Consider the following 24,470-nt stretch of genomic DNA (forward strand, 5'->3'; position numbering starts at 1 on the left):
GGCAGAATAGAGCTTTTATTGAGGATATTTCTAAGCTGACCATCAGGGACCAAATCGCTGGATTGTTAAAAAAAAAAAAAAAACACACACACATCTCAGCTGAATTACGCTGCTCCCCCTCTTTCATTCCTTCCCTCATTTCATTTCAGTGAGACGGGCTGAAGCTCATGCAATACCCAGCAGCAAGCAGAATGCAAGGAATCTACAGTATTCCTCTGCCTCACACAAGAAGCCCAGTTCACTACTAAAGGACAAGTGAGGAGAGAAAGAGGCAAAGCCAGAGAGCAGTCAGGGGAGGATTCATACTGCTGTGGTTGAGAGGAGGAAAGTACGGTCTTGTCCTGTTCTGTTCTGCTCTTGTTGCCTCAGGTGTGTGCTCCTCCCTCCCCTCCTTGGTGCCTGCTGTCAGCTCCATCCCTGGGTGGCTGAGGCCATGGTGTGGGCGCTGCGAGCCCTGCTGCCCTGCTTCTGCACTCTGTTTTCCCTGGACCTGCTGCCTGGGGTGGTACCTGCTGTACCCCTGGAGCATTTCTATCCCTTTGGCCAGGACAAGGGGGACTCCCAGACCATCACTCAGGACGACGGAGGCTCTGGGCTCCTGCAGATCTCTGTTGCTTTCCCCTTCTTTGGAGACAGGCACACAGGACTCTATGTGAGTACAGAACTTTTTTTAATGATTTGTGTTTATGTCTTTATGTGTTAGCATTTATGTTTGCCATGCACTTGGCAGTTGCCAACTGAAACTGTCATGATGTGGAATATATATAGAAGATCCTCAGGGAGATAAGATCTGGCATGCAGCCAGGTTCTACATTGCACTGCCGTTTCAGAGTTTGTATATGTTTTTGTCTGCTCGCATTTTCTGGTGTGTAACCTCATTTGTAGAATATCGCATTTTCCACCCCAAGGGTGGAATCATAAACCTGTATGACGTTCCTTTCACTTTACATCTGCCCCTCTCGCATTCTGATATCTCTTAAGTAAACCGGGGGAGAGTGAGAGAGAAGTTATTAGCAGAACAGTGGTAAGTCCTGTTCTAATAATATTAAAAACGTGTGTTAAAGAAAGTGACAGTTTGTATTCTTACTGTTGCTGTGAAGCATCTGTGAGCAGTTCTTTTTCAAAGAGAGAGGGGGAAAATATGCACGTTGGAGAGAGAGAAACAGTGCTCATGGGAGGAAGCTGAATGGTTTGACAAGGATTTTCGCACACCACAGTGAAACATACTTTGATCTGCCTTTGTCATGTTTTGGCTTCAGTTCCAACGCATGGAAAAGCAGAACTCCCTTAAATCAACACCACCTGTTGTGGTTATGCATCCACAATCATTTTCCAAATCCACAACTCCTCGCTCTGTGCCCTGCCTTCCACCCCCCCCCCCACTCTTCAAACCATGGGCAGTGGAGGCTGAGGAACCATGGCAACAATAGGCAATGTCAAAGATTGTCTTTCTAATCTAAGCACCTGTCCCAAGGGGGTGAGATCAGTCTCCAAATAAAGACATTTTTAAAACTCTTTTGCATCTACACACAGAGCAATTTCAGTAACACACTGATCAGGTTATTAAGGAGTTGTTTGTGTGTGGTGTTTTTCTAAGTTTTAGAAACTTTTTACAGCTGTGGGAAGATTGTGTTTCTTTGATTTTTGTGATAAATTCTAATTCACCTCTAATTTTCTTGATACACAATAGTTAAATTAGACGTGATAAGACTTTTTGCAGTACCAGTTACTCAGCTTGTTATTTATGTATTGAATTATCATCTGATAGAGATAAAAATCTGAGTACTTCGCATTCTGAAATGTGCTGTGTTAGTTGTGATGTGATATCCTGTAGCTCGCTTTGCATCTCATTGAACTGCAATCCTGCACTCACGCAAGCCTTAACAGATTGTGGCAGGCACTTGAATTTACAGTCACGCTCATTTCAAATGCCTCACCTGAATTCATTAAACATCTGCTGTAAAACGCACGGGCCACATGGTGTTCTCTGCCACCGCAGAGCTGCTTTGAACAGGTAATATTTCAGTAAGTACTTAGGGCTAAATTTGAATGAATAGTTTCTCCCAGGAGTTTGTTCCAAGCCTCTAGGCTACTGCCACATTGAAGCTGTAGAAGCAAACTGATTTAGATGGTTTGTGCGTGCTGTCTTACTTCATTATAATAACAAATTCTATTTAGCAATAAACATGCCTTGAAACCCCTCACAACACACCCTATCCCTTCTTGAGGGAAGACATATTATTTTTATCCATTGTAGTGAACAAATAAAGCAGTGGATTTAGTGACTGTCACAGCCATGTGACACTTAATGTCCCCCGAAAATCCTTCCACAAATGTGGATACCCCAGACTATTCCAGGGCCTCTTCTGCCTCCTGGTAAACTGGCTGTCCCTCTTTTATGGTTTGCGTCTGGGATGTTTCTGGAATCTCTCCTCCTCTACCCCATCCCCTTCTCCCATGCCTCAGATAACATGGCAGGGGTCTCCTCTCTGGAACTGTCCATCTGCTTTATCTGAGAAATGACCAATCACTTTAACATAAGACAGATGTATCTGCAAAGTGTCTTAGAGCCTTCCAAACAATGCAGTTCGTGGAACAACTACTCTTACGGACAGCCAGTGTAACACAAAGGAGGACATCCAAGATTAGAAAGGAAAGAACACAAGTTTAAAAGCAGATGTAAGAATAGGTGGTTATGATCAAAGGCATTTATAGTAGATAGAGAAACATGGACGGCAGAATGAGTCAAGCTCCTTACGGGCTTGTTGTATATGTTAACATGGTCAAACACATAATGTAATTTCTAGTATTAAAATGTACAACATGATCTGATATCTGTATACAAACACGTTAACAAAATTTAAATAGTTTGTAAAAGGATCCTGACTAGATATATTAGAGTTTAACTACACATGTGTTTGTGCTCATCTGCTCATCTGGAGAGCTTGATGTTTGTTCACCAAGTTTCACTCACCGCAAGAATGACTCCAATAAGTGCGTTAAGTGTTATTGTTTGTACACTGTGGGTGCATTTTAATATATATGTGTGTGATGATTAGAGATGGAACTGACAGATGTTGGACACAGATGATCTAACTTGGGCTAGATATAACTGCACATACTGTACAAAAATGAAAAAATGTGAGCAGTCGTCTCTTGGCCTCAGCTAATTGGCTTGTGTTTATACTTGTTCTGTTAGTTCCTAGTGCTGCGTTCAACACTATTGATCAAGACATTTTATTACAGAGACTGGAAAATGAAATTGGGATTAAAGTAACTGCACTTGGTTGGTTCAAACCCTATCTATCAGATAGATTCCAACTTGTTCATGTTAATGACGAATCCTCCATGCACACAAAGGTTAGTTATGGAGTTCCACAAGGCTCTGCGTTAGGACCAAATTCTTTTTACATTATATGTGTCTTTTAGGCAACATTATTAGAAAATTATTAGAACAATTTCCATTGCTATGCTGATGATACCCAGCTATATTTATGTATGGAAGGAGATGAAAGAAATCAGTTAATCAAGCTTCAAGCCTATAAGACATAAAGGTGTCCCAAAATTTGCTGACTGGAATTAGCAAGAAAGCTCATATTTCACCTTCACTAGCTTCTGTCCATTGGCTTCCCATTAAATCTAGAATTGAATTTAAAACCCTGCTTCTTACATATAAAGCTCTAAATGGTCAGGCTCCACCATATATGATACCTCATAGCACCATATCATCCCAGTAGACCACTTCGATCTCAGAATGCAGGCCTACTTGTGGTTTCCAGAATTTCCAAAGGTAGAATGGGAGGCAGAGCCTTTAGCTATCAAGCTCTTCCCTCTGGAACCAGCTCCCAGGGAAGCAGACACCCTCTTTACTTTTAAGTGTAGGCTTAAAACCTTCCTCTTTGATAAAGCTTATAGTTGCTGCTATAGGCTTAGACTGCTGGGGGACCCACCCCCCGATGCACTGAGCTCCTTTCCTCCTCTTGACCCTCTCCTCTCCTCTCACCCCAAATTGTCACCACGGTATGACATTAATTTTGTGTGTGCTTTCTCCTGTAGTTGTCTTTCTCCCTATCCCTGTCCTTTTCTGCAGGTGTCCCCGGCTTTGGAGCTCTGTGTCTTCCAGTATCCAGCTACTAGTCCTACCAACCAGTGTTTTGTTGTTGCTTTTTGTTTCTCTTTTCTTTTCTATCTCCACTTTCCACTCACCAACCGGTCTGCTGCAGGTTTCTTCCGTTAAAGGGAGTTTTTCCTCTCACTGTCGCGTAGGGCTTGCTCAAGGGGGAATTTTTGGGTTTTCTCTATACATCTTTATAGTCGACTTTATTTTGTAAAGTGCCTTGAGATGACTTTGTTGTGAATTGGCACTATATAAATAAAATTTAATTGAAATGAATTAAAAATGTTTTACTTTCTTGCAAATAAATAGATAATGATGATAATAATAATAATAATAATAATAATAATAATAATAATAATAATAATAATAGCTTAATACCACTACCACATGTACATAAAATATGACGCTACTGTGCTTAAAGCTTGTTTGTGCAAAAACAACAAAAAGGTGTAGTTTTATGAGAGGTTACAGTTCATGTATTTAGCTCCTTGGAGTCTTTGCTTTTACTTGTAAAGCTCATAATGATGTTTAATACATTATTCAAGAAACATACAAACTGAATAAATGTAACTTATTCAATAAAGCTGTATTCAAGTCCTTCAACTCTGTTAAAGGCAGGATTTATTGCCTCAGTCTAAACTCTTTGTAGATAAAGGTGATTCAGGGCTAAGGACTCACAGGCCTACACAAACTGTCAAGACTGGAGTCACTTCCTTCGGTCTCGTCAAATAATTGGACAAGCTTGTAACTGTGAAACCTCACTTTCTGACAAGGAAAACTAATGTTTTCCTGAGTCAATCCATGGCCACCTTTTTCATTTAGTAATTTGCTTTGGCTTGACTTAAGCCAGATGAAAGTTTATTTTAGTCCGTGAATTGCTTGACTCTAAGGAAAACCACCCAAGCAAAATCCTGGATGTATCCGGCAAAAAGTTCCCAAAAAATAACATGGGAGTTGTAGAGTGAAGTGGCACCATTGAGAGCGAGAAAAAGAAATATGGAGAGAGAGATGCTTCATACAAGGTTGACTGATCGTGCCTCTCTCCCCTGTAATTCTGACCTTGGTCATGTTACAACATACTGTAACACAAAGCTGCTATGCACTCATTCACTCCCACATCACACAAGTGTGATGCAGAACCACCTTTCACTGGATATTTGTACTAGTTATAAACTAGTTGAAATCCATGAGACGTAGAAGCATTTGAGATGACGAAAAGTCCCATGTTCAGTGTTCAGTGTCCCCTAAAAATCTGAACAAGGTAGAAATGCAGCTGTTTAAAGAGTTCCAGATGCTATAAGAGATTGGATTATGCGATTAACCATATCCCAGTATTGGAGTATAAAGTCGATTTAGTTTTCAGCATGATTTCATACACTAATTTTACTGTAAGATGGTTGACTTCCAGACCACTGCCACCACAGGTCTCTCATTAGTGGGTATGTGGGTGTGGGAGGCTTGAAATTCATGTCCATCCTGTCATTCATTCAGCCTTGTGCCCTCTGTCTTGTTTCCTCCTGGTATCAGATGGCGCTCTGGCTGACCCCTAGGTCCTGCCCTTGTAGTCGGTCCTCTTTTTCCCCACATTGGCCACATTCTCACCGCATTGGGCTGATGTAGAGGGGAAGGCTGTGGTCGGACAATTAACGGAGCCCCCGTCCCTTGCCAAACAAAACTTCCTCTGCTGTTTTTACAGCAGAGTCCTTCAAATTATGGTTTTCATGCATACAGGAAGCAAAGCCGAGTCATCTGATGTTGCTTTGTCACTGTCATATGCCACTTGGCTTAAACGGAAGGAGGCAAAGGTCACGTCGTTTTTTTTTAAGGAAACAGAATAAGCCCAGTGATGATTTGGATCTTGTTGCAGATAACATACAGAAACCATGTATGAATGAACCCTCTTTATGTGAATTCAGTGTTTTTTTCTGGCGAGCTTCCTTTGTGACTTAGATTTAGCAGTTAGGGTCTTCGGATGTTGTTCCAAATTAATATTTAAAATATTGAATATTTTACTTGGTTTTACAGCCTGTAACATTGTTATTATTTCTTTTTTATCTCACCACATCTCAACTTTGTTTCCAACTGTGGGCTATTTTGCTCTACACTACCTGCCCAAAATGCCAGAAGAAATTGATGAGCATAATGGAGCCTTTAACAGAGTCAAAAGACAGATATTTTCCCCCTGGGGATGTTGGAAACTAAAACAGAGATAAAGGGGGAAGGACCATTGGACTTAACTCTGCCAGGCACACAGTAACACACCTCCAACAAGATGCTAGATTTGTTCTGAGCTCTCTACTGGTTTGCTAACATTGGGCCTATTTTCACCAAGTGGCAGAAAAACTGACTATGGAAATTTTACTGAAGATATGTGGTCAGAATACTGTGCTTATTTACTTCTGTTTCTCCTCTTGTGTACTCCCTCTGTATTTCATTCTCAGGTTAACAACAATGGGCTTGTGTCTTTCCTGAGAGAGGTGTCTCAATTCACACCTGTAGCTTTCCCAATCGCTGGGGACAGGAGGGTTGTGGCGCCATTCTGGGCTGATGTGGACAACCGTCGGGCAGGTAGCATTTTCTACAGAGAGAGCCAGGATCCATCGATCTTGAGTAGGGCATCAGGTGATGTCAGGACATACTTCTCAGAACTTCCCAACTTCAATGCAACATGGGTCCTCATTGCAACATGGCACCAGGTTACTTTCTTTGGAGGCAGTTCCTTTACACCGGTATGATCTCACACATAACATTTATGTGCTTTTTGTGTCAGAGGTAATTTAACCCCTAAATAAAATGACCCACATTAGTGAAATCTGTAATTAGTGTTATCGTATCTGTTTTTGTTACGATAACCAGTAAACTACCAGTTACCATAGACTGACTGCACAGTACACACCTTAAGTGCAGATGTTGCTGCCGAGAGTCCATAAAAACCGTTTGTACAGTAAGCTAGAACGTATCTCAGAACTTGTTATCTGAAACAGATAAATTATTTAAATAAGCATTTGAAAAAACCTAGAGGTTTCTGAAGTTCCTAAATTTCTTGTCCCACCAACAACAGACCCAGGAAAGTCATTTATGACTCTAGCTTGACTGAGATTTAGGAATCTGTATAATAAATATGAAGACTGTGTTAGATGCATGCATTATTGCACATTTTCCTAGAAATCAGGAAATGGTTTAGCTGAGCCTGTTCCTCTTTGTGCAGGTAAATACTTTCCAAGTGGTGCTCATTACAGATGGGGAGCTTTCCTTCACTATATTTCAGTACAATAATATTACTTGGACCACAGGCATGCATGCCAGCAGTGGAGGAAACCTGGCTGGGCTGGAAGGAATTGCAGCGCAGGTAAGCTCACATGGTTATCTGCTTCAAGTGATGGTCAGATGTGGAATGTGCAGCCCGATGTGTCTAAAATGTAATTCAGTGACGTTTTCTTATGTCTGCCTGTTTTTCCACCCTCCCAGGCAGGTTTCAACGCTGGCGATGGCAAGCGCTATTTCAACATCCCTGGTTCTCGCACGGCTGATGTGGTGAATGTTGAGGGAACCACCAATGTTGGCTACCCCGGCAGATGGGTCTTCCGCATAGACGATGCGAACGTGGAAGTTGGTGGCTGCAGTAACTCCAGTAAGACCTGCTTCTTAGAGATTATTTCATCAATCCCTCACTGTCTTCATACTTTTTCTTCCAGGTTTTATGTTACCTTGACCTCTCTCTGCAGCATCAGTGTGCCCACACTTGCGACCATGCTTGAATGGAGGCCAGTGCATTGATGACTGTATTACAGGCAACCCCTCCTTTACTTGCTCCTGCTTGGCTGGCTTCACCGGTCGACGATGTCAGATTGGTGAGTTATGTTTGACACTTGTGTGTGACACACACTGCACATTATAAATGATTTAAAGCTATCTAACCTGAGAACAGCCACCAAAAATAATGCCAACTTGAAAAATAAGAAAAGAAAATTTGAATTTACCCGACTGGCCAAAAGGACACCCGGATATAACTTTAATACCTGTATCGGTTTCTTGTCCCATTATCCTGGGAAATTACCTGTTTAACCGACCTTTCACTTTGGCTAGATAATTTTTTTCTAATTAAAAAGTCATACTACCTTCTTTGTATTTCTCCCTGTCTCCGCAGATGTCAATGAGTGTGCCTCAAATCCTTGCCAGAATGAAGGAACTTGTAAGGACCAGATTAATAGTTTCATCTGTCAGTGTCCTTCTGGATACACTGGGCTTCTGTGTGAAACAGGTACAAAATATATATATATATGTATTATAAAAATATATAAATATATATATTTTTTTAAATTTATATTTTCAATTCCACACTTCTCCTTGGAAAGAATTTCCAAAGACATGGAAATATCTCATTAAGTGAAATATTTTTTGCCTCATTAAGCACTTTCCACACACAAAGAAGTTATTTTAGAATATCTTGGTCAGCCTCTCTGGAGCTTCTGTGTCTATTCCCAAAGTCCAGACTATAGAGATGTATCAAACCTCTTCTAATACTTTTCACAGCCAGCAGCACATACTTGCAGAGTGAGTGGACCAGTGTAGCGGATATATTAATCAGCTGAGTAAATATTCCATGAGTGTGTCTGTGTATGTGTTTGTGTGTAGACATTGACGAGTGCAAAGACAGACCATGCCTCAACAACGCGTTGTGTGTCCAAGGCGCTGGCAGTTTCACCTGTGTGTGTGAACCAGGTTACACTGGTTTCCTGTGTGAGACAGGTGAGCATTGGTTTTCACAATCCCAGGGAAAGTAGGCATCTCCCTACAGAGGAAATATTTTTTGCTGCTTTCTACATCAAACCCAGTCATTTGGCAGCTGCTTTTATCCAAAGAGTTTCCCAGTCTACTTAGATAAGTAGGTCCAAGTTGAGGTTATGGCTGAATTGATTTGCAAACATCTTTTTTTTTTTTTTTCCTTGGGTTACACACTGTAGCAATGAGTGAGAACAGTGAGAAAGTTTGCTGACGTCAGGTCAGTTTCCACAAGAACCTTTTCTAATCTCGCTACTCTTATGATTGATTGTTGATGAAACGTGAACCTAGTGGGGAATTAAATTATCAGGCATGGGGTAGTTCATGAGTCCTTGTTTCTACATGAGACTGGATTAGTCTTAATACCAGACACCTGGTCAATGAAACTCTATGCTTTCAGAAGGGAAGTTAAGTGAAACAAAATCGTGCATGTCCATGTGAAAATTGAAAAGTCTTTATGTGAAAGTAAATCAACAGCACATAAACTTCTTTCTTGTCATTAAGTGACTTTTGTGTACCCTCCAGACATAAACGAATGCGAGTCGCAGCCCTGTCAAAATGGGGGAGAGTGCATCGACCGGGTGGCCAACTTTAGCTGTGTCTGTCCCGCAGCCTTCACTGGAGTCCTGTGTGAGAAAGGTGACTTAAACTGAATTTTAATTCTTCAGATTCCTTGACCCAGTTATGAGTTCCAGCTATGTTGCTGCCTAAAACAGTTCCATCGTACTTTGTCACATACAGTACTCATGTGCCTTTATAATGATAAAATAAAGACGCAAGATGAATGGCTTTCAGCTTGTCCCTTCATGGGTTACCACAGCAGAATGAGTTTTTACGCCGGATGCCCTTCCTGCCGCAACCCAATCCAATGTTCTACAACTGAGCCACCAGGTCTCCTAATAGGATAAAGACAAACATTTAGAAAACAAAAATGCCTTAAACAGACAAAAGCCAACAATCTTTAAGCTGTAATAGCAGAAACTAGTGTAACGCTTTATCTGTAGAGCACACTTCCACCAGACTTGTCAATATACCACTCATCCACTACATTGGTGGTCAACACTACATTGTTGGTCCTAATTATGTTATGGAGGACACTTAGTGATTTCATAAGAACCTTTGCTAGAGTTTTTACCTCTGCTATACAGTTAGTCGTCCTAGGACTGAGAGATATTCACATTTCTTAAATTTCTGTTTGTGCATCTCCTTACAGTATATGTCAGTGTAGAAATGTATAGTCTGCATCTGTTATATCTGTCACAGTGATATAATGGCCAAAGTGCTATTTTATTCATACATTAACCAACTTTTTTCTTAGTTTTCTTAGGTCAATGAAATGATTGTGACTTTATAAATGTGTCAGTCTTTTTTGGTGGACAAATTAGTGACACTGTTTTTCCTGATGGCAACAGATAAATGTATTTTTTGCATAACTTTTATGGAATCTGCTGAATTTCTGCTGTCACCTTAGTCTAATTAAAGTGGATGGAATCTCGCAGTGTACAGTTCTTTTGTAGAAATTACTGGCATTGATGCATGGTATATAGAGTGACCAGATCATCGGGGACATATTTTTCTGGAAATTATTTTCATAATTTTGTATTTCTGTAACTAAATTACAATAATCTCCACTGTAAATAAGTGCCAGAATAAATCTCAGAGAAAGTTATCTCCAAGCGATCCAAAGCCTTTTCACTGCTACATTTCAGTGTGCTAATGAGGGAATATGCTTCATGTTTTTTTTTTTTTTTTGCATCAACTAACCCTTTAAACTACCTTCAGATATTTCTTTTCCAGAATTGGTGGTACTTCAGGTTAACTCAACTGAGGAGGAAAACCAAACAGGTAAAAGCAAGCAATAGTTAAAGCTTTGCTCATTTTTTACATACAATTTCATTTGTACCTGACAGCCTGTCAGGCCTATCAATCTGCAGCCTTATGTAAGAAGGAAGATTGCAAGATGCACCAGATTTGTGAGTACACCGCCTGGGGAATCTACAGCTGTACTTGCCCTCCAGGCATTCATGGGGACGAGCGTGAAGGTATTGTACTGTAGACTTGACCTGGCTGATGCGTACTGCAGGCAGCTGGGCAGGTAGAGAGCAGACTGGGGTATTTGAAGAGGAGCTGTGCTATCCCACAGGAATTTGGAGCTCTGCCCTGGGAGAGGTTGCTGTGATGATGGATTATTGTAATTATCAAAACTGACACAGCCTCACCCAGTTTACTAGGGGAACCAGTCGCTTGATGCTGTGAATAATTGTTTTATACCACATTTTATTAGTTTACCAACAAGAGGAAGTGCTTCGTCTAGACTTAAAAAGACCTGTTTATGAGTCAAAGCTGGTCTTTGGTATTCAGGTCATTTCTTCAGACAGAGCTGTTGAAATATGCATGCTTTCACACCGCTACTTGTTTCTTTGGAAACAAGCCATTGCACCACACTATAGTTTCAAGCACAGCTGCTCCTTGCATAACCATAGGGCAAAAAATATTTTACAAATAATTTTTTTTGCAAAATGTGTTAAAACACTGTCGTCCTCACGTAACTCTTTATATCTTCCTTTAGAGGATATTAGATATTAAAATCATTTTGACTACAATTTAATGTCTTTAACATACTATGCAGTATTGTTGATAGGAAATAACTTCCCATTAAAGTTAATTTGAGTTCCCATGAGAAGTCACTGTCACTTTCTGATAACAGTTTGTTTGTTTGTTTGTTTGTTTATTTATTTCACTAAAAGCTCTTTAATGGTATTTGAGTTATTGCAAATGCATGCCATTTCCCACCCTTGAGCTGAAATAACTATCAGTGCTTATATAGGCTCTCTTAAATCTCCCAAATACTTTCCTGCCTGGCTCACTTGGAAGGCACAGTGGAAAAAGGAGTACGATCCTCCAAGGAAGCAAATGTAGTGGGACTCTGAAGTGCCTAATCAGGCTCTCAGATCAAAGGGCCCATGCAGCACAGGTGGCCAATGAAAGTGGCTCTCGCAAATTAACAATGCATTAATTGCCCATGGGGCCATACATTTTGGTCACAAAATATGCTCCATATCATCAGAAAAATAATGCCCTCCACCAAGCTCCCAGGACTTCAAAAGAGAACCATTTAGCTGTGATATGGCCATTTCCTTTGATCCACTGCTGCAATTAGGAAGGAGAGGAAAATAAAAACATTCTTATAATTTGTACCAAGCGGATGTGCTGCATGGTGACTGGTAATGTGTGCTTTGCTGGTCCTGTGGACTTTGTTGGAAAAGATTAGGGAAAGAGAAATGACAGTGAATCAATACAAAGTTTACAGTATAATAGATGAAAGACGCTCAGCATATGGCACACATGTTGACCATTTATACTTTCTCTCTATGTTTACACTTAGGCCAGTACTGAAAACTTAACATAATTTAAGTACTTGCTTTCAAGTAGCTCAAGAAAACTTTCCAGCCACAGTATGAAGTTCTCTCTCTCATTTTCACACACACGCTCTCTCCACTGTGTCAACAGAGGAATGTCTTTGCCAGAATGGGGGTGTCTGTGTGGACATCAATGGGACCTGTGAATGCCCTTCAGGCTACGCCGGACTTTACTGTCAGTTTGGTGGGTATGATACAGTTAATCCTATCAGGTGTGTCACAAGAGCTTTGATGAATGTGAAACAATTCAGTGTCTTAAAGCAGATGCCATTTGTCCAGACTTTGTGAACCTGACTCAGAATCCCCTTTTTCTCAGAAGTAACCCAGACACCTTGCAGTAACAGCAGGACATGTCCAGATGGAGGTCCGTGTTTGGAGTATGGGGGAACGTACCTGTGCACATGCCAGACCAGTGTCACAGAACTAGATCATAAAGAGTTCTATCCCTATGGTAAGAGCCTCAGACACCTACTTAACAACAGGACACGTTGCAGCTGACTGTCATTGTGTGAGCAACTGGTTACTGTAGCAACAAACACATTGGAATGGTCAGATTTGCTGTTTATATTTACGACTAGGGAAAGGTTTCAAAATGAGTGATGTTTTTCAAGTGCTCTTGCAACTGTTGTATTTCATCCAATTGTAAAATGAGAAATAATCGGTATTTTTACAAGTCTAAACTTCAGTAGGTTTACCAGTGCAATGGAACACAGTCAAGTCTCTGTGCATGCTTTTCAGTACAGCCGCAATCGGTCTGTGACTCCTCTCCGTGTCTGAATGCGGGCTACTGCTATGAACGGGATGGAGGCTACACCTGTGAATGCAAATACGGATACTGGGGAAAGCACTGTGAGAAAGGTAGCGTGACTGACACTAGAAGAATATGTTCACATAAATGTGTAAAGCAACATTATCAAAACATCCTTCAGAATCTATTACTGAAGCTGAAACCTGTCTTTAGTTAAAAATCAACAAACACGCCATTAATGGTAATATTGCAATGGTGAAAGCCTCATGGTAATTTGTACTTTTGACTAAGTTGTGAGCTTCTAAATGATGACTGGGATTAAGATTTACTGGAAAAGTGTTTTTTTGCATGATTAAATTCTCGAGTAGTCTCTGCTTCAAGGATTTCTCCTCCCTGTCTATTTCCAGTTAGACTCAATACCTGTGCTTCTGTTCCCTGTCGCAATGGAGGCTCCTGTAAGGAAGAAGATGGGAGTTACAAATGTGTGTGTCCTTACAGATTCACTGGAAAACACTGTGAAGTGGGTGAGTAACCACAGTAATATTTCAACAAACAAACAAAATGTCTTGCCCATTTGTGTAAAAGCATTAAGACATACGTAGAAATGCACAGTGAGCTTATTATCTGACCTAAAATTAGTAGTTTTTCCGAATCGTTCTGAGCATAAAACAGAGATTATATGTGTACTGGGTCAAGGGAAGAAAAACGGTTAAGGGCTTATTGTCTGTTACGTGGTTTTATATTCTGGCCTAAAACATAATATTATGAGCAATGACAAAATTACACAGTTTTTAATTTATAATAATGCTGATAAGATGATACACACTTTTATTTCAAGTCATGCAGATTACTGCAACTCTCTTTTTACCAGGCCATCTAAAAAAAATCTACAAGAATTCATAAACCTAAGTTTGAGAAAAGCTGAAAGTTTGTTTAGTTTGTTTGTTTAATATGTTTAAAATAAAACGGGAAAATATAACAAATTTCCAAATGATTGTAAGTGGCGCAAGTCCAACATATCAATCTAACTGTGAAATTTAATTTTTTTTTAAATATTTGCTTATTTTGAATTTGATGCCAGCATCATGTCTCAAAAAAAGAGAAGCATGTTTATAGGAGCATTTTTACTACGCTATTGTACTACCACTTCTTCTTACCACGCTCCGTTAATTGTAGCCTTTATTGTGATCATAGGACAGTTTTCCACTTCCCCTCAGTCCACTTTAAATTAACCTTGACCCAGAGTAAGCACCAGCATTTGTAGATGATGTTTATGGTTGTTCCTTTTAATTTAGTATGCAGAACTGTAGCCAGGGTGTTGCCCAGTACAATAAAGAGATCTCACATACACTGGCTACCTGTACGTCTGAGAATTGAATTTAAGAATTAATTCATTAGCATTTTTACAATAGATTATTTATTAATAAATTCCTACACAGCCCAGCACATAGTCCTATTAATGAGTCTGGATATTTGCATTTTATTGTGTTTTTTTAATTTATTGATTCTTTTCTTTCAGGGAAGCCAGACCCCTGTACATCCAGCCCCTGCCTGAATGAAGGAACATGCTTTCACTACATAGGAAAATATAAATGTGAATGCACTGAGGCCTTCAGTGGCAGACACTGTGAAATAAACAGGAGTTTAGTGCAAACCTCCCCAGGTAAGCAGACTTTGTGTCACCACACAATAATGTCCAAATCTCACTCTGGGATGTTAAACCACATAGGATGTTGACTTTAATAGATAGTGTAGTAGATAGTATAGAGATACTGGCTTCCCATCTGGTGGTGTTAATATTGTGGCTGGTTGGTGTATACAGATATAGAATGACCGAACACGCTAATATAAAAGATAAGATTAGACCTGATGATTCATGTCTGCACACTCTTAACAGCATGCTGAATGTAATTTTAGGAGGTCAAAAAGAGATTGCCTGGGTGGAAAACACCTCTCTTGCTATTAGTATGTCCTGGACCATGCTCCTTTAAGCCCTCAGTGTTTTGAGTTTGTGTTACTATGCAGCCATGCTGACATTATCGCCGTGTTTGTATTCATTTCAGAGCTGGGCTGTGGGCCACCACCACAAGTGAGGCATGCTGAGGTCCAGTTCTCCTCGACAACACCGGGCTCCGTTGCAGTGTATATATGCCACTCAGGCTTCACGTCTGTACCCAGAGCCACTCAGAGCATCTGCGGCATTCAAGGAGACTGGAGTCAGCCACCACCTTGTGACGGTCAGTAACACACACAAGCACATAAATAGACACGGCACAAAAACAAAAAACAGAAAAACTTCATTTTGTTCAATAAAATTAAATACTAGATTATACTAAATTACACTTTAATGCAGTAATTAACAGTCACTATAGACTGATGTTAATTGTTCTTTTTGTGTGTTACAGAGATTGATGAGTGCATGTCCCAGCCCTGTCTTAATGGTGGAACATGCCAAAACCATGTTGGATCCTACCAGTGTGAATGTAATGATGGCTTCAGTGGAACACGCTGTCAAACAGGTACAATCGGAAGTGCCATGTATCTTTAGGAGTGTTTGTAGTACCACTGTATACACATTTGTTTCTCTCTTCAGACATAAATGAATGTCTGCGGGAGCCATGCAAAAATGGAGGGACATGTGAGGACCTGCCTGGATTCTACTTGTGTCACTGTTCACAAGGCTTCAAAGGCAAGAATTGTGAAACAGGTACAGTCTTTAGTCAACCTTTCCTCTCTTAAAGCTGCTATAACATAATATACAGAATGTACAAGACAACAATCAAATTCTGCTGTGAATATATGTATGCAGAGCAGGACACATGTGAGTCCAGCCCCTGTCTAAATGGAGGTGTGTGTTGGAGTTACAGAAAGAATTATTTATGTCGGTGCAAAGATGGATTCTTTGGAGATCAGTGCCAGATGTGTGAGTGACTTTGCACTGCCTTTACAGTATCTTACTGGCATGCCAGAAGCTTAGACACAAAGAAAAAATTGCACTTAGTTGGGATGTGATATTTTTGTAACCGCTTGCCTTTGTCACCCCCAAGTGGAAGATCCATGTATACTGAAACCTTGTGGAAACCGCGGCCAGTGCTGGAGCGATAGAAGAGGAAACTACAACTGCATATGCCAAACAGGACACACAGGCAAAGACTGTGAGAAAGGTCAGTTAATAGTCACATGATATTGTGTCAGTGTCAGTCTGCTTGCCGTTGATACCTTGTAACTTATCCTGTGTATCTCTAAGACACCTTTAGACATGTATGATTGCCACTGTTCCCAGACCTGCTGCCACCATCTGGTCTTCATGTTATGCGTGTAGAGGAAAATGAGGTGGAGCTGCGCTGGGATGAACCAGAGCCTTCGAGCCTGATCAGTGGGTTTGCTGTCACATATGTTCCCCTGGGCTGGAGCAATCACAAAACAGACTACTTGGACAGGCAACAATCAATCCACGTCATGCGCAGCTTGGTGCCTGGCCTGCTTTACAATATCTCCACCATCTCCATCAAGCGCAACACCAACAGTACTGACTACAGCCAGCCCGCTACTGCACTTATCCGCACCAGTGAGAACTCTTTTCAATGCAGTAGTGGAGGGAAGGCTTCAGTGTATCTGCCTGAGTTGGAAAGTATGCATGCGTGAATTTTCTCTGTGTTTTTGTTTAGGACCTCGGAGGGTGGAGCACCTGCATGTGGTCAACGTATCCTCATCTCACGTGGAGCTGAGCTGGCTGGTTGAGACGGCTCGTCATGCAGCAGTCAGCCGGGTGCTTGTGTCTTTAATGTCATCAGACGGGAGTGAGGCTCGCACTGCAGTTCTCAATACAAGTACCGCTGAGTACACCTTCAGGTCAGGCTCTGCACTTGAACACTCGTACCCAGATATTACAAGCACTGTAGAAAACCTGCAGCACATCTTGTCCACCAAACGGTGCTGTTGCGGTGCTGCAGTTTCAATGGCTTTGAGTGGGATAATCTTGAACCACTGGAGGGCACTATTTCATCGCTCTTGTGAAAGATAAGGTCAGGCATAATTCCTTGCTCACCATAGTGCATTTCTGTGTCCCTGTCTATTTCCTAGTTCATTACATGCTGGTCAGATGTACACAGTGGATGTGTTGACTCAGAGTGGAATAAAACCAGATGAGTTTCCCTCGACCAGTCACTCAGGTGGACCGCTGCAGTTCTGGACAAGTAGGTTGCTTCACCGTTCAGCTGTCAATCTAAGTGTTATTTTAAACACAATACAAGTGCAAGAGTTTGGGTTAGGAATTAGGATTTTATAATTCCAGGGTTCTCTGCATATCAGCATAGGATTTGTGTATTAATTCAGATTAATATAGCATTGAACTTTGACCCTTAAAAGATTTCAGCATTTACAGGCCATAAAAGCAAAATGTCAACCCCTCTAAACGACACACGCAAATACTGTACATTTAGAGAAATTGTTCAGTGATACTTGTATAAACAACTGCATGACCACTTAAAAGCACTTCTGATTACTGTGTTCAGGATTAATATATGTTACATAACCCACTCTAAACTAATACCAAAGTACATGTTTAGCAATAAGAAAAACAAAACACAGCAAACTTTATCATGTTATCAAGGACATTTATATTATTCCATTTCTCTACAATTCAATTTATATGGTATTTTATTATGATCTTCAAATTAATTGTCTGCCAGACGGTGTAGTCTGCTTGCCATGGCAAATGTGTACATGCAAGGTTTGAGTAGTTAGCTTTACATATGTCATGTACATTTTAGGTTTTTTCACATAGTTAACACATACCAGGAGTTTATGTTTGGTTGCTACTCGTTTTGTAGTAGTGGTGTCGGCTACAGTAAGCCTGATCTTGGCTAATGCACCTTTATGAATGAAAATTCAAAAATACCTTTTTATTCATTTATTTGATAAGGACATGATGGTAGTGGTAGCAGCAGCAGGTAACAAATTATTTCAACTCAAAGCACTAAATAACATACTGTAATTAAAATAAAGTTAAGAATCAAAGCAAATACAATTAAGATTGTTAAGAAGAAGTACAAATAGTTGGACAGCAAGCAGCTTCAATTTACGGCAACTGACCAAAGAAACCAATATATTTTATGCCAACCATCTATCTATTTATAACATTAAGATGTGTTTCCCTTAGGGCCTCTTCCCCCACAGAACCTCTCCTTGTCACATGTGACCACTAACGCAGCGCTGATCACCTGGAGCCGCCACCCGAGAAATGTCCCAGATGGCTTTGTCGTCAACGTGACCCGAGGGTTAAATACCAGGAGCCGCTTCCTGCCCAATGGGAAATTAGCATCCTATACCCTGCGGGAACTGACGCCAGGACAGCACTACTGTGTGGCTCTCACCACCGTCAAAAACACAGGACAGGAACAGATCCACAGCATACCTCAAAAGTTAACCTTCACTACCTGTGAGTCGTGTAGAGTTTTCTCATTAACCTTCCTCTACAGAAAAACATCCCATTGCCTGGAAATGATTAAACTGTATAACATGTGATAAAAATGCTTTGATCAATCATAAAATGATAAATGTTGTAATTACTTTTGACACAGTGCCAATGGATGTCAGATCCACAAGAAAAGAAAGGCCAACAACACCCGGACAGGGAACTCAGGTTGGACGCAGACCTTCACCATCCCAGCCTCAGGACCCTGGAAGCACAGCAGAAACAGAGAACTCAGAGGAGTTGCGCAGGTACAATAGATCCATGATAATTAATAAAACTGTGCTTATATATTTTATTTAAGAGTTTGTTTCAACCTGATAAGTGTTGATGCTAAGAAGATGGTTTTTCTTTCTGTGTAGATACAAAGAACTCATTGACAGGCGGGGAAAGATAACAGCCAAGTTTACTCACTTAACTCGAAAAGCCGTTCGACATCGCCCTAGTAAGTATGAAACACATAGTGGAGCATCACTCCACAAAGACAGTTTGACATGCATGATGCCTTAAATACAGTTTTTACACAAAATCTAATGCTGTCTTGATAATGCTTGACAGAACTACCCAAGAAACTCAATATGGTTAATATCATTTCAATAACAAGAAAACACTGATTTTCAAAAATAATGTTTTTCAATTTCTAGTTTTTTCTTTTTTTTTTGGGGCTATTTCATCTGATGTATTTTCATTTCACGAACTTTAGACATTCGATGTAGAGGTTTAAAGCACATACAGTAGAATAAACAGAAAAATCGTTGTACAGATGTAATCATGAGCTCCAGAGAATAAACATCCTTTCTATGATTGTTCTTCTTCCTTTTAAAATTGTTACACCCATAGTGTCATTATATGATTGTGGCGATATACATCATCTCACTTTAGCTGTAGTCACCCTACAGTCTGTCATTTATTTTATCTTTTTAATGCTGATTTATGACAGGAAATGTTTTGCCTTACAGAACCTGATCCACCAATTAGATTAGAGAAGATGGAAGAAACCACCAACAAAATCAGCCTTGCATTAGAGCTTCAAGAAGACGGTTTAAGAACGAAGCCTGGTAGGTGTTATGCTGTCTGCACCAAAGGATGTCAAATACCCCCATGTAATTGATCACAGCTGATGTGCCACACACACTCGCAAACACACACACACACACACACACACACACACAAAAACACACACACAGTTCAAGGTTAATGTTCTGTTGCATGGAGTCCAGTATTAGCCTTCAGACACACTATTTATCACTTGTCTTAGGAGTGATTCCTAAGTGCTGGGATGAAAATGTAAACACAGAGCTTAAGGGAGAGACATATAACTTTTGTAACATAAAATCAGAAGTTGTTTTAGAGTTATGGGCTAGTAACAAATGGCATCAGCTGTAGAGGGCCTGAAAGCTGAGACTGATACTCTTTCTGTACCGTGGATGTTAACGGCAGCTGTTATCTTTTAGAGTTGCCGCAGGACTGCCGCAGTTTGCCCTGCCAGAACGGGGGTACATGTGTGAACGAAGGGGACTCCTTCTTTTGTGACTGCACGGTGGGGTTTAAGGGCAGGCAGTGTGAACTGTGTAAGTTTATGCACTTCCACTCCACATACATACACAAGGTACGTTCAGTGAAAGTAGGCTGCTGCTATTATTTCAGATCATTCTAAGGGGGTTGTGAATATCTGTGCCAAATTAATAGCATTACATCCAATAGTTATTGAAACAGTTCAGCCAAGACCATGTTTTATTTTTATGTTGCCACTAGAAAAAAACATTTGAGTCACTAGGACACATGCTTTGGATACAAAAATGTCTGCACAGAATTCCTCCATTAGAATTTGTGAAATCTCTTACCTACTATCTGAGAGTTGTAAATACTGTACATATCAGTCGAAACCAAAGCAGTTGACTGACCATCCAACGAGCAACAAGCAAGTTTCTTAGCTTGGCTAAAACTTCAAAGGATTTCAAAGTTTGTAACGCAGCTGGAGACATATGTTGTCAGCACTTTATAAATAGCTCAAACAAAGACATTCTGTATTTGCTGCACTGTGGCTAAATGAGTATCACTCTCACCTCATACACTTTGACACCCACATTTGGATAAATTATGCAAACAGACTGATTGCTATTTCATGTGAAAACAATACAGCATCTTTTTTTAACTGTATGTTGGATCTTTACTGTATGTTGTAAACAATCTGAAAGCAACAACCTATATAAAGAGTTTTGGTTTCTTAAAAAGAAATGCACTCCACCAACAGTTGAACCTCAGAGAATTAATAGCTTGGTTAACTCTAAGGCTCCAGGGCACGAATGCACAACATGACATGCTTTGTGCTTTGTGCCTTCAACATACAGCGCGGAAGGCACAGAACACTATATTATTTCCATTCTTTTTTAAGAAGGCAGCATTACATTTATAACTTAGCATTTCTTTAAATGTTCTGGGGGTGTTTGTAAAGAGAATTTTGAATTTGTATGAAGCAGTGGGACTGTACTGTATCAACTTTGTACAATAGCCTTTCATGTTTTAATTTTATCCATCCATACATTTATTTAGTTATCGATCCATTATATTTAACAGCTAATCCTGTTTAGAGTCGCAGGTGGCTGGAGCCTATTCCAGTTGTTACTGGGTCAGAGGCAGGGTACACCCTGGACGGGTTGCCAGTTTATTTCAGGGGCAACACAGAGAAGCATACACAGACAACTATTCACACTCGCATTTAGAGTCACTTATTAACCTACTTGCAATAATGAATATGCATGTCTTTGGACTGTGGGAGGAAACCGAAGTAGCTGGAAGAAACACACACAAGCCCGAGAATAACATGCAAACTCCACACACAAAGGCTGCAGCCAGCTGGCAGATTTGAACCAAGGGCTTTCTAGCTCTGTGGTGGGAAAAGCTAACCACTCCACCACGTGCTGCCATGAATAATTATCATAGCAAATGTTTTAATGAAGAAAGCAGATCGGTGTCTTAATACGTTTTTATAAACCTTATTTCAAAGTAAAATTTTCTAAATCTTATGAGGCCTCATACATGCTGTACTGGGTATGACTTAAACTGCTCAAATGTATCTGTGACAGGCTGAGAATGGAGAACTGCTAGGCACCAGGAGAAAAGGCATTTTGGCCATTACTACTGCTGCTGCTTTATACTGACTATAGCCAGCAGGAGTACATTATCCTGCTGGCTATAGGAATACATATCATTATTATTCATATAATATGTAATACAATTCCTAACTTAGTCATAACAGATATGTACAAAGAATTATGCACAATTTGAATTGTGGTAATACCAAAAATGTTTTAAACCACGCTTTTTGCACTAACTATTGAATACATTCTATGACATCAGCCTAATCCATAATTCCACTGCCCCACTGCAAGGCAACACAAAATACAGTAAAATAATTACAGTTTGATTCAACCGCTTCAGCCTTGATGAACCTGTGTATAAAGAGACACTGGACATACCCTCGCCCCTCTTGAGTTCTTCTCTTCCCCTAAACACCCAGCATCAGATTGTTTAAACATTCCTTTCCTAAAACCATCCATCAGCCAGAAAGCCCCGGTTCCATCCCACGACTCCTAAACCATCCAGCAGACCTTTCCCCGCTGACAATATTTTAAACATTCATACCTCATGTTGTCTGACCAATATTTGCAGTGTGCCAGCGAGTGCCACACTCCTGTACCCGGCTCTACTCTGAAACCAAGAGTCTGCCTGTATGGAAGGACGGAGTGTGCCACTATGAGTAAGTCGTATAAAGCATGTCTCCTGTTCTGGCCTTACATTGCTTATACTTATCATGACCTATATGTTTAAACATCTAAACTGCAAAGCCCAAAGTAGATATTGTGTAATGCATTAGATCAAATAGATTAGCATGTGTTCTTCTTTACAGGTACAAAATGACATACAAAGTACAGCAGGATGTTTGTTTTCAAGAGGTTTGTGAACCAACGCTTTCCAAGAAAACTCAGAGTAAGTTTCGCAATCTGTCTGAACAGTAGTAGTGTTATTTTTAGGAAATTAACCAAGGCAGTTGTTTTCACACACTGATTTTAACTTTCTTAACAGTCAGAAGAACGAACAGACAGCAATAGAGGTTTGTTTTTTTTTTGTTATTATTTAATAGGTTATGATATGGTGATAATAATTTTCTTGCAGCCATGTGTGTTGACTGCCAATTTAGTGAATCATAAACTGTTTAACAATTATACTAAAATTTGTGTGTTTTTGTTTCTTTGGTTGTTTTTTATTTTATTTTTATTTTTTTAGAACACTTGGATACTGTTGAAAGGACTGTCATCACTGTCATGTGAAAAACCTCCTTACTTCAATTTTGGTGTTTATAATCTACTTGAAGTAACTGATTATGTTTTGGTTTTTTTTTTTTTTGTGCTGAAAACTCCTGTCAGGACCCACTGTAGCATTTCAGAGGAAGAACATCATTCATCTGAAAATGAGTTTGCATTTCATAATTCCTGAGAGCTGTGTTTGTAGCTCTGTGCATCACAAATACACGTTAGTCAATGAAATGAAAAATGTCCCAAATCATTTATCATTTGTGATGATTTTTTTTTTGTACAGACATACAGTACATATGTATGCAAATATTAATTTTAAGCAGTCTATTGCACTGCACCAGAAACCATACATACCTCATTTTATGTCCATGCTGACACATTAGGAGAGGTTTTATTTGTGAATTAACTGCAGGTTTGTCCCTCAGGGAAATAGTTGTTGAGTGTTGTTGAGTGTTTATATCAGCCCCGTGATCTCCTTATATAATGGGAAAGTTATATTTTTTCCACACTTCGTAAATTCATCTCTTCCTCTGAAAATGATGCACAGTATTTTTGTGTAAAATATTTTTCTGTGTCTTAGCAGGAATCAGTGCTAACTATTCTGTAAATAGTGTTTATAGGCCATTTTGTAGGTGAATATTTTAATAATAAAAATGTAAAATGTTTAAAATGTTTTTTCTGGTGTGTTTTTTGGTTGATATTTACCTCCTGTATTACAATACTAATATGTACAGTGAGTTTTATTGAGTTCAAAGACCTGCTAAATGTTCCCATTACTTCTTACAGTGTAATTCTCAAAATGTGCATTCAAATATCTTTGGGTTATTCGTGTGACTGTTTGTATCCCGTTTAGATTGTAGCACACAGTGCTGAGCCCAAACCTGCTCGAAAAACTCTTGCTCCTTGTGTATCTTCAATCCAAACAATGCAGATGGTGACATGTTGGTTAGCAAAAGACTTAACAGGATTCCTTATTTCATCAAGGGACTAAAAACATAGTCCTGTGCTGTGGTCTTCAAGTTGACATTACACACAGAAAGAAAAGTCCAGTACCTCCCTCTGAAGACCACTGAGCTGACCCAGAGGAGACACAATAAAAACCTACAAAATACAAAGCAATCAGTTTTATGTTTTAGTATTAAAGCTGATTGTGGATTCAGTGAAAATACGCCCATTTGCCTCTAAAAGTCAGATTCCTCATCATTTAGCAATATTTGCAAATTGCCAGGATTAAGATAACGTCACACTTCAGATTGACTTGCGGGTTTTTGTGATGCTTTCAATAAATCTCGGAATGTTTGACGTACCGTTTACCTGTGTTTAAAATGCGTGTAGTCGAATATTTAATGCCAATTGTTGTATTAAATGGAAACACACTATTACACCTAGTACTAATAGCCTAGTAGTACTTGGTTTGCCAAAATTGTAAGCCTATACAATTGATTACGATGTTCTACTGTTTCGAATTAACATTTATTGGTGACAAATGGCTCACATGTTTATACAATGACAAAAATGTAGACACAGCTAAAGATACAATAACGCTTCCTTTGATAAAAGAAAATATCCTACAGCACGTAAAGGCAGCATTCCTCTTCGTAGCAGCGAGCACCCC

General features: G+C 39.9%; 1 protein-coding gene across 2 annotated transcripts; it reads left to right on the forward strand.

Annotated features, from left to right (window-relative positions):
* Positions 1–46: 46 nt before the first annotated feature.
* Positions 47–23,921, forward strand: sned1 (sushi, nidogen and EGF-like domains 1). 2 transcript variants are annotated; one of them, XM_067512748.1, is made up of 31 exons: positions 47–652; positions 6,559–6,846; positions 7,326–7,466; positions 7,586–7,748; positions 7,843–7,968; positions 8,265–8,378; positions 8,753–8,866; positions 9,425–9,538; positions 10,697–10,744; positions 12,410–12,502; positions 12,635–12,769; positions 13,057–13,176; positions 13,474–13,590; positions 14,586–14,729; positions 15,130–15,303; positions 15,472–15,585; positions 15,660–15,773; positions 15,876–15,989; positions 16,114–16,230; positions 16,350–16,634; positions 16,735–16,918; positions 17,150–17,262; positions 18,228–18,506; positions 18,649–18,790; positions 18,902–18,984; positions 19,499–19,597; positions 19,994–20,110; positions 22,212–22,299; positions 22,450–22,529; positions 22,626–22,653; positions 22,827–23,921. In XM_067512748.1, the coding sequence occupies exons 1-30, from the start codon at positions 434–436 to the stop codon at positions 22,649–22,651; spliced, it is 4,065 nt and encodes a 1,354-aa protein (XP_067368849.1). In that variant the 5' UTR covers positions 47–433; the 3' UTR covers positions 22,652–22,653; positions 22,827–23,921. The 2 variants fall into 2 exon arrangements, with proteins under 2 accessions (XP_067368849.1, XP_067368850.1); XM_067512749.1 differs by having other exon boundaries at positions 12,638–12,769.
* Positions 23,922–24,470: the final 549 nt, after the last annotated feature.

The sequence above is a fragment of the Channa argus genome, chromosome 8, assembly GCF_033026475.1.
Source record: "Channa argus isolate prfri chromosome 8, Channa argus male v1.0, whole genome shotgun sequence".
Taxonomy (NCBI): Eukaryota; Metazoa; Chordata; class Actinopteri; order Anabantiformes; family Channidae; genus Channa; species Channa argus.

Bases quoted from the DNA above. Each gene is read 5' to 3' on its own strand.
- sned1 (XM_067512748.1), top strand. From the start codon at position 434: ATGGTGTGGGCGCTGCGAGCCCTGCTGCCCTGCTTCTGCACTCTGTTT. The intron at 7,749-7,842 runs GTAAGACCTGCT...CTCTCTCTGCAG, and splicing joins TGGTGGCTGCAGTAACTCCA to CATCAGTGTGCCCACACTTG. The intron at 16,919-17,149 runs GTCAGGCTCTGC...TCTATTTCCTAG, and splicing joins ACCGCTGAGTACACCTTCAG to TTCATTACATGCTGGTCAGA.